The sequence below is a fragment of the Papaver somniferum genome, chromosome 8 (assembly GCF_003573695.1).
Source record: "Papaver somniferum cultivar HN1 chromosome 8, ASM357369v1, whole genome shotgun sequence".
NCBI lineage: Eukaryota > Viridiplantae > Streptophyta > Magnoliopsida > Ranunculales > Papaveraceae > Papaver > Papaver somniferum.
The window spans coordinates 35088306-35099041 of NC_039365.1; the positions used below are offsets into that span (position 1 = coordinate 35088306).

At 36.5% G+C, this 10736-nt stretch overlaps 1 protein-coding gene and 1 long non-coding RNA gene across 3 annotated transcripts; both read left to right on the forward strand.

Moving 5' to 3' along the window:
* Nucleotides 1-3100: 3100 nt before the first annotated feature.
* On the forward strand, nt 3101-6730 carry LOC113303356. 2 transcript variants are annotated; one of them, XM_026552387.1, is made up of 8 exons: nt 3101-3160; nt 3281-3530; nt 4097-4173; nt 4351-4486; nt 4555-4691; nt 5191-5692; nt 6059-6278; nt 6379-6730. In XM_026552387.1, the coding sequence occupies exons 3-8, from the start codon at nt 4103-4105 to the stop codon at nt 6495-6497; spliced, it is 1185 nt and encodes a 394-aa protein (XP_026408172.1). In that variant the 5' UTR covers nt 3101-3160; nt 3281-3530; nt 4097-4102; the 3' UTR covers nt 6498-6730. The 2 variants fall into 2 exon arrangements, with proteins under 2 accessions (XP_026408172.1, XP_026408173.1); XM_026552388.1 differs by having other exon boundaries at nt 4576-4691.
* Nucleotides 6731-6880: 150 nt separating this feature from the next.
* Nucleotides 6881-10513, forward strand: LOC113303252. The gene is made up of 3 exons (XR_003337366.1): nt 6881-7515; nt 8699-8819; nt 10165-10513. It is a non-coding gene; the product is annotated as an uncharacterized LOC113303252 (long non-coding RNA).
* The last annotated feature ends 223 nt before the right edge of the window (nt 10514-10736 follow it).

The window sequence follows — 10736 nt, forward strand, 5'->3', positions numbered from 1 at the left end:
TTTTGAAGAAAGACCAGCAAAGCTTCTTCTTTTCATAGACCATCTTATTCCTTTGGTACCACAGCTCCGAACGCAGCACCAAGATTGAGACTAACCACAGGTCTTTAATCATTCTACTACGCCCTTTCGCTTCCTTGTTAGCAGCAAGCAAGTTATAATGAGGAATAATATGGAAAATACCTGCCAGCCATTGCCAAACCCGATTCGCAGCACTACAGCTCCAAAGAACATGTTCCAAAGACTCCTCCTCAATCTGGCACACACTGCACCTCGACGGAAGAGCTATCTTGAACCTGCTCTTTACTTTATCCAGAGTTGCACAAGCTCCCCTGACAAACTTCCAATTTTGCGCTGCCAAAGAAGGGTGCACAACACTCTTCCATAACAGATTTGCTTCCTCCAGCACCGGATATCTCATCCTCACCAGCTCCCTTGCAGACTAACAGAGAATAAACCTTTAAGGTCCGGCATCCATATCTTCCTATCACTGCATGTGTGCCTCCTTGGCAAGCTCTCCAGATCCACACCAGCACTGACGAGGTCGTGCATATGAACTCCTTCCAGCTGCCATTGATCCTGCACAATGATATCACTAACCCTTGCATTTCTGTCAAGGTCAGGTTGTTGCAAAACATCTGCCAGAGTTTCAAACCCATACCATACAAAAAAAACTTGGGGCATTCCTTTAATTCAATTTTTTGACTTATCAAAAAAAAAAACTATATCTCCTTCTTTCACCCCTGATTATCATAAAACATAATTAACTTAATTAACACTAATAATTTAGGGGTAGTTTAGCTATTTCAAAAAATTTGGAATAAAGGATAATCCATAATTGCTATTTCATGTTCCTTTTCGTCCTGTAGTGCAGGTCCCCTAATTGTTTTCAGGGGCCCCAATTAAACCAGGCTTAAAAAGTAAAAACACCCCTTAAAATAAAAAGTTCATGAGTTTTATCTAAAACCCCAAACGAGTTTTCTTCTGGAGGAAAGCAAAGTTAGTTTTGGTGATCAGAGACAAAGCCGCAGGGGCGGAACTACAGCCTAGGTTGGGCTGGCTTAAGCCACCCCTAAAGCCCATAAAAACCATTTTTTTACCAGCCTATTTCTATTGTGCCAAATTTTAGTACCCTAATTTTAGGCTTAAGCCAGCCTAACCGGGAGTGTAAAATGGTCAAGCCAGGGGTAACCAGGATTTCTGGTTCCGCCATTGGACAAAGGTTCGGGTATTACAAAGATACAGGAGCTTTTCATAGCAACAGTCTTTGGTGTTTGAAGACAAACTTCAAGTAACGATTGATTATAATGTTTGCTGCTGTTGGATTCTGATTTTAGCGATCTAAGAAGTTACATATCCTCTAACCCTCTTTGGTTATACAAACACCTATGCTTGAATGTGGGGTTTCCGGTGAATTTTTTTTCAACAGATTCAAAATACCAGGAAACTGAATTAAGGGAATTAGGGCATGATAATTTATTTCTCCTGATTTGGCTGACCCAATTACTATGGGTCGGCTACTGAACTGACCCAATAAGATCTACTAGTGCTTGATACACCAAGTCATCTGTACTTCACTTCTGGAATTCTACTGAATGACCACATGGAATCTCAACAAAATATCCTGTTAGAAAGATAAAAAATAAAAGAGAAACCAGTCATTTGCTCCTTTTTAACGCCTTCATGTGATACGCTTGTCCACTAACTTCAGGTGAAAGCTCGGAATGGCGAGTGCTATTCTAGAGAACAGTATTCAACAAGCAAAGGATTTGATCGAGTCTCGCCTGTTCATTGAAGCTCTAAAGTTCATCAAGAAGCTAGAATCTGAATATCCATCTTCTGCACTAGTCTTGGTATGTGCTAATATTCTGTAGATATTTTTTGTCCGCTTAGTGATTTATCAGGAATCACAGTACACTGAAATCTAATTTCAGTTGGTGTATACCCTTGTATGAGTCTTTGTTTTTTTGTTTCTCCGATCAGAGTACACGCTCGTGTATTATTATTTTATTTTTTGATATACAGAAAATATATCTATGATGGATCTTATTTCGTATGTGATGCTTCTCTTAAATACATGTTAAGTGTTCTCAATGTTTTTTTATTATGATGTTATACTTGGTTATTCCTGATCCTCGTATCCATTCTCTATTGATTAGGTACTCAAGGCTCTTGTGTATGCAAGAACTGGCCATGTCGAAGCACTATCTATTTGCTTAGATGCGAAAGAGAAAATTTTCGCTGATAAATCGGTTCTTCCCGATGTATTAAACATTTTCCAAACCATTTGCCAACTTCTGGAACGCAGTAAGTTACTTTTAGCACTAAAATGTTTGTGCGGGTATATATGCCTATAAAATTGTCCAATAGAACTCAAATTTGTGAACCAAATTTTGCTTAGAAAAACTTAACTGCCACTCCAGTTGTTATTGCTTAGACGGTACAACATATTATATAATAATATGTCTTTCTTTGTAGACGAGAAACTCTATTATATGAGTCATTTCGAGCTAGATCGAACTTTAGTTTTCCAACTGGGAATATAATCCTAAACTGACTATAGTTTTTCCAGTAGGATTAGAACCGCAAAACAATTCCAATTTTTCATCTGGAAATGGAATCATAGTTATAAGTAATTTTGAGAAATAATCCTCTCATTTGCGAACCTTGGTATTAGGTCTTTTGATGATACTGATGCTTGTCAAGATCGATATTACGTTTAACACTCTTAGGTATACTAGAAGTCTAGAAATTCTTTTAGCTCATTTTGTCTAAGTAGTTGTATAATATTGCGTTGCATTGCATTGATGTATTTAATTTCTTCGTCTTCTGTTGATACACCTTCCAGAAGATTTAGCAATCACTTTCTACGAAGATGCTTGTGCGGAAGTTTCCAAAGATTTGGGCTTGATGATGGTACTTTTCCAATGTTATGCCCGTGAGTCTTTGTTTGTAAATCAACTTATGGTGAGACGATGTTCAATAACCTCAAGTATATTCCTGCTTTATATGTATGAGAAGCAAGAACAATGTCATTGTTTCTGTGCTCATAGTTTCTGGACATCTGTTTGTTTGATGTTTGATACAGATCTGCCTAAAAATGTACAAGCTTTCTCGAGAAGAGAAGTTTCTGATGTGGGCTGTTTTCAGCATTCAACTTCAGGTTTGCTATTGAACCCGACCATATTATGTTGGTTTTATGAATGAATACAGACTGTTTGCAGCATTCATTTAGAGGTTTTCTAATAAACATGACCATTTCATTTTGCTTATTTGGGTGTAGGTGGTTCCTCACTTGCTCAAGAAGTATGCGACCACCCATAACTTGGATGAACCAGAAGGCGAGCACTTCTTCTATTCCTTTTGTTTATTCGACAGCCTATGCTAATATATCTGTTTAACTATTTTGCAGCCCTTCTAGTATTCATTTCTGTAGTGCAACAACAACATGAAGAGTACAATCATGCTCGTGAAATCCTATCCATGTTGGGTTCGACACTTCTAATATGTGAAGTTGATAGGCTAGTATAAAGGTATTGTCACAAGTCTTCTTTTTACTAAAATTTGAAGTTGTATTAGAAGTTGCTACGGTTTGCTATTACCTACAAATTTATGAATGCTAGCTAGGTTTTTCGTTGTTTTAGTACCGTCCACATGAAAGTGGATGTAAAGTCTTTATACATGGTAGCAGACGTAGGGTTTATCGAACCATATATAGATTATGAATGTATGAATGTGAAAACAGACATAGATTATCTAAGCGGAACATAACCTTGATTGTGTGTTTTGGTTTTTCCATGTGGACATGAGCTTCTTTTCAGGCATCGACCATAGATTATTTTTGATAGACAAAGTGCCCGGCGGACTGCACATGTTTCCAATTTTATTTTAAAGTTGTACCTGGGGTAGCCAAAGTTATGTTTCTTGTTTCTGACCATGTTTGGGCCTAAATATATGATGTAAAGGTTCAGGGGAAGGCTGTTATCTTAAATTTCATAATAGAACTTCAATCTGCTGTATTGTATCAATATTTATTTCGGGATGGAATTTGTACCTATCATAAGTTCCGTGTTGCTTCTGTTTAACCTTAACTTGACAGGGGGATATGCTTCTTGCTCATTTTTTATGTTGGTATAGTCCTGCCGCGGAGATCTTGATTTCTCAGTCACTGAAATGGTAACTATCTTCTTTTAGGAAGAGAGACTACGTTTGCCAATCAAATACTAGATTCGTCCATACATAGTTTTTTGCATGTCGTCCACTTGGGTAAACAGAAATTATGTCATGTTACTTTTTGGTGGTTCTATATGGACACGGATGCTGCATTTATGATGCTCTTTGAATTCGTGGCAGTTCTGAAGACTGGGAATATTTCCTCAGCGAGTTGGGTCGATTGCTGGAGGATGATAGTCAGTGGTGTGGTGCAACAACTGACAATCAAATTCATCCACCCATGCTCTTAGCGTGCAAATTATCTCAGCTATCTGAAGTAACCCCTGTAACCTTTCTTTATATCAAGGTCATAAAAACTCTATATATTCTCATTGTTTGTTCCAGTTTCTCAATATGCAAAAGCAGTTTGGAACAAAATTGTCAAAGGTCCGACACCCAAAGTATTTCATGGAGGTACAACATCCTGTTTTTGCAACGGAATACGATTGGTCTGATAATGATGCGGATGAGTACTTTAGCAGGTTTTTCCCCCTTTTATCTCAGTCACATTTTAGAATATTGCTTACTATAACATAAGGCCCTTGTTTTGCATAGTTCGACAGCTAACATTTTTGCATAGTTTCACTTTCTTTTTTCCACATCTAAATGGTCTGCTTAATCAGAATAAAAAAGAGGATTGAGGTTCACAATTTGTAATTTTTCATAAGGTTTCGCACAAAAAAAGAAAGTATCTGCATATTGGTTGGTCAATAGCTTATGCTGTCCAGATCTATGTTTTTCCTGGCGGTAACTCAATTCTCCATATTCCTGGAATGACAATTGATGGTGCTATTATATCCCAGTACTACTAAGTGTTGTTAGCACCACAAAAATGATTGGATTCATATGAAATATCATTACGTCATGAACTTCGGTTATGACTTCGGATTTATTTATTTGTCTCCAGGTAGTCATGCTTCTTTGACAAGTACACTGATATTTGTTAGTAAACATGGCTAACTTTTGTTGTTCTGAGTGCAGGCTTGGTGCTGGCAATAAAGTAACCCTTCGAATCTCCCGAGCGTCTGAAGAATTACAGTTGGTTAATAATCTCCGTGGACAAGATTCATTGACTCCAGCCCTCCAAGTAGAAGTTCAAAAGTTTCTTGCAGGAGTTGATGAGATCTCAGATTTCATTCCTGATGGAGTCTCTGATTACCATGGGACATCAATTGCCTTGAAAACGGATAGATTCATCATAGTAGCCGCTGATGGGAAACTTACTACAAAAGATAATTCTGAAGGCTTAAACTTGAAAGCTGATAAGGTTCTTCGTCTCGATGACATGTGTGTTGGAATATGTAGTTCTTGGAAGACTTTGAGTATCACAGTTGGCGTGTTGGAGAGCCGTTTTAGAGATGTTAAGAATGAGAGAGCTAAAAGACCTACAGTTAGCGAACTAGCTGATTTCTTGAGAGAAGAATCGTCATCATCGTGCCAAGGGAAGTCTGGAACTATTCTTGGTGCCTTCGATCAGTTAGAGGTATGAATCTTTCTTTTTACTGGCTATGATCTTATTATGATATTTTTTACGATAAAAAGAAAAAACGCTTTCGAAGAGATGTGAGATTTGTTAATTGTAGTTCTATCGACTCATTTCCGTCCTTTCCAGTTCATTGGACTCATTTCTTTGGTTAATACTTCATATTCTTTTTGTTTGGGTGTTATAAATATATTAAAAGACCCTTTATTTTAGTTAGGTGTTTTTAGCTTAGATGTTCGAGAAAGGTTGAATCTTTTATGATTTGGTCGTCTTCTTGAACAATCTTTTCTGTTAAAGATGCAGATTAAAGAAAATAGTTTTTATCTTCTTGTTTCTCGTTATCATAAACTATGTTGTGTATTTTAGGAGGGTGTATGTGTTCCTTGCATCTCGTTTGCCGATGATTGCAATAGAATTGATGTTAACCAACCATTCTTCTGCTTGGGAACTGGTGCATGGTTTGCTAATAAGATCTTGTCAGACGGATTCAAGGTGGACATGGGGCTGGATGAGGCCATCTGTTTGGTTGAGAGAGCGCTTGTTTATGCGAGTTTACATGATAGTTGCACGGGTGGATGGGATAACAGTAAGTTACTTCTTGTATAAGTCTGTATTTTGTTTTTTGTATCTTCCTTTATGGTTTTGCCAAAAGTTATGCATTTATTGTATTTTTCTCTCTTTCGTAGTTAACGTGATCGAGGTTGGCAAGCCCGTAAGAGCAATAACCAGAGAACAGATATGTACTACATTATGGCGTAGACATCATTTGTCTCTTCCTGAAAATCCTACAAGATTCACTCGCTAAGTTTTTCTGTCTCTGTTTCCTATCTTTCTCAGTGGACTAGATGCTTCTCCGTATTTTTATGATATTCTATGTGATGAATTTGCAAGTGTTTTAACCAAATTCATGAAAAGTTGGAGTTTCTTCCGATTTGATGTTTCAATTATATTACTTCTAAAAATTAGCCATGGGTACTTGTAACTTATTGGAATCCATCTTTCTTTAACTTATTGGAATCCATCTTTCTTGACACTCAATTTAAACATATTAAGCTATAAAAAATCAAGGTGATACTCTTTGAGTTACAAAAACACCAGTCATATTATTTAGAATAAATGAAAACCATATCCCGGAAAAATGATACAACAACTCCATTTCAATTTAAAATTATTAAATTTAGTTTTCATTACTTTTTTGACTTTCCAATCTTGCCCTTCACTATACGCATATGCATATAAAATTTTCCTCTTCTCTCTTAATTCATTTCCTTTTCCTCCTTCCTTAACAGCACCACCACCTCCGACCGCCGCATTACCATAAACCACCACCAGTTTCAGATCTAATACCAACCTTCTTTTTTCTGCTACTACCATTTACATCGCCACCAATAATACCTCCGCGACCACCAACCAGTTACGACGTTGACATCAACACCAAATCCTCTTAATCCCATCCTCCTCCCCCTTCACCACCAGTAGCAACACCTTCTCCTTCTTCTTCTGTACCTCTAGCAAATCCACACCTTCTTCTCCTTGTTTCCTTCTTCCCCCAACCCCACCAACAACACCTCCTCTTCTTCCTCCTTTTCCTCCACCACCACAAGCAATAAGTTGAATTGATTGATAGTAATACGATTGAATCTGAGAGTAAGCCGAAATGATTCATGTATTTGAGTATTATTACAAACTGAATTAGCAAAACCAAGGTGGTGATGGTGGCGAATTGATCTCATGGTGGAAATGAACCATTGACGGAGATTCAATTTCATCTGCTGGTGTTTGTCTTGGGAGAAACGATGAATTTTAATGGTAATTTGAAGTTGGTAAGTAATTAAAATCTTATTATTTCATTGATTTTTTTAATTAAATTAGATACTGGATCTTGTTTTGTTGTGAATTTTGTTGAAACTGAGAATTGAAAATCCCAAAGAAAAGTTGAATTTTTTCTTTTTGGTGTTAATTGATTTGTTGGTGGAATAATATTACTGGTGTAAACATAGATGTCAATCTCAAAACTGAGTGGTTTGGGAAACTAGTCTTGGAATGTGCTAATTATACAGTGGTTTTTGTATATCGGGTAACCAGAGGCTTCTTAACATTGCAGAATTGAAGTTTTATTCGTGAGCTGCCAGTAAGATCCAATGTTTGTTACCCAGGGTCCTACACTTACCGTACATCACCAAATAAATCAAAGATGCGGGTCAACATCGATAGATAGTCTCTCCTATATGTAGGTTTCTACTTTATAATGAGTTCTAAGCAGCTGAACATTTCATTAAATTTTCTACTGATAGAGCTTTGCAATTCAATTAGAGATGCATTGTTAGGGAACTTTTTACCATCCCTGCCCTCTCCTTTCTCCCATTATCTTCCATCACTTTTTCTTTTTATGTTGCTTAGATTATGAAGTATAGTTTTTTGCATCAATCTCACATCTTCCGGCACATGTGCTTTCAGAAATTTGCATTACAAGAACGGACACATATTTATTTTATCATGCACAACGAGGTAGCTGATTTTACTTATCCATTATGGACTCTTGATGCTGAAGAACTGAAAACATGTACCTAATTGTTATGGGAATGCCTTTTAGTTGGCTGATGCCTGTTATGAGTATACCCATGTATCATTGTCTTACAAATGAAATTAAATGACACACACAAGACAATGCTAGCTCATTAGGTTCTCGTGTTTATATCTCATCATGCAAAAGGGTGGGTGTTGCTTTTTCTTATATTTGTTTTGATTAACATTACATGCCTGGCATCCTTATTGAAATCAGTCTGGGTATATGGCCTCATGCTGCTTCAAAGCTCAGGGTTCACTTTTGATAATCTTATGTAGTTACCTGGCATGTGTTAGACATATATTGGTACTCATTAATAGACCATATTACTGTTTTGTTGTTGTCATACATGTTCTTCGGTTTTGCCACATTGATATGGTTTTGTCACATTAATACTGTTATTATTTGGTTATTTGATGCGTACTTTTATGTGTTCGCAGGTTCTGGTCAGTCTATAAACTAAGTAACTACTTGGAAGAGAAGCAGGTGAAACTCTGCGAGTTCACATTCGACATCCAGTATGTACTTGAAAATTTGAAGGGATGCTTGGATACATAATGGGTAAGCATGTGTATGCGATTAGCTTTGGGCATAACAAAACTAGTTCTATCATTTTTCTTTGTGGTGAAGTTAATGTAGCTCCATAATTTCTCCATTTTATTATTTGTGCTGAAAATGTAGAGATAGGTAATGTAGTATCTACTTGCAAAGTATTTGCAGCTCGTATAGTCTTACCTGCAACTTAAACAACTGGGGAGAAAATAAGTTCATCTTAGTAATTTTGTGGTGGTGAGCACTTTGTTTAGCTACGTTTCATCCATTAGTGTTTTCAAAGCTTTGCGAAATAGCATTTAGGCATGCCATGTCAATCATGACATTTCAATGACGCCTTTCTCTCAATGGACGTGTATAATACCTCTTTCTAATTTTCCTTGCAGTTGAATAGACATTTGAATGAAACCAATTATGTTTTCATCTTAGTTATGATGGAACCAAAAATGGTTTCATCTATTTATGATGAAACCAAAATGGGTTTCATTTAATTTTTGCTAATTTAGAAATTTTTGCGGAGGCCATTCTAAAAATGGCATTGTTGATCATGAGCTATGGTCTTTTGGGAAGGAGGTTTGTGTTTATTTTTAGTAAAGGAAAACACCATAATCTTTGTGATCACTGATAGGATATAAGTATAATGTGCATGTTTTATCGGAAAATTGCGACTAACTTATGTTTATCCCATTAGTGTGAAGAAGTATGTCTCCTTATTTTGCCTGTATGACTTACCTTTGGGCTTTGGCAATAATGAATGAATTGAATGACCATGTTCTGAATATTGAGATCTCTGTGTGTCAGCCATGCAATATTTATGCGAGTTTCAAGTTATTTTTTTTATAAGCCAACACAGGTTATTGCTATTGGTGTGGTCAAACAGAATGAATCATGGTTTATATATGAAAAAACTAATTATGGTTTCATCTTATTTATGATGAAACCAAAATTGGTTTCATCGTATTTATAATGAAACCAAAATTGGTTCCATCTAATCTTATCCTTACTTAAATTGAATTTTGTTTATGAGTTTGAATTGTTGTTGTGTTTGATATCCGTGGATTAGGATTTATAATGCTAGCTGTGATGAAGATTATGTGCTTTGAATCAAAGAAGTGGTATTTGTGTTTACGTTAAGTCTGAAACATAAAAAGTTGAGTTACAAAATGTTGTTGGTGGGTGCTTTACAGAATGTTATGAAACTGAATGTGATAATGTTTAGGTAGTTGTGTGGTTTGAATTCTAGCTATAACTAATGATGTTGTTGAGGTTTGAATGAAATTTTTCTTTCATCTAATATGTGATTTTTTTTCTTCTATATTTTATGTCGACGAAACCAATCTTGTTGGTATTTCAGATAAATGGGTCGTGGAGTCAGTTATGGAGGAGGTCATAGTTTTTAGGATATCTCTTTGCTGCTCATGAGGAACCAAAACCATCCGCACCTGTTGCACTTGCTGCTGCTTCAACTGCTTCTGCTACTCAGACCCCCAGTTTAAAGTGTACATGCAGTTAACAAGTCTCCCCCTTCTCCCCCAGTGTATAAAGATAAGTTGGGTCCATCAGGAGTAGTGCAAGGTCCTCTAGCCAATAAATACTATCGCGCTAATGGCCAAAACACTGGCAAATTCATCACTGGAGTTTTTAACTAAGATCTGCACAATTTCATCCATCTTGTCTCATTCTTAGACTATGAGTGATATATATGCGAGACAACACATCTATGCACTTACCTTATTGTACAGTCTTGGATGAGTCGTTCAAGTTTCATTGTTAACCGATGCTCTGCCTAGCTTCGATATATTTTTATCTTGTATACTTTTGTTATGCTGCATCTGCATATCTGCAATTTTGTGTCTATTTTGAATGGATTTCTTATATTTTTGTGGTTACAATAGTTGCTTATATATGCGTTTCCGGAAACAGGAT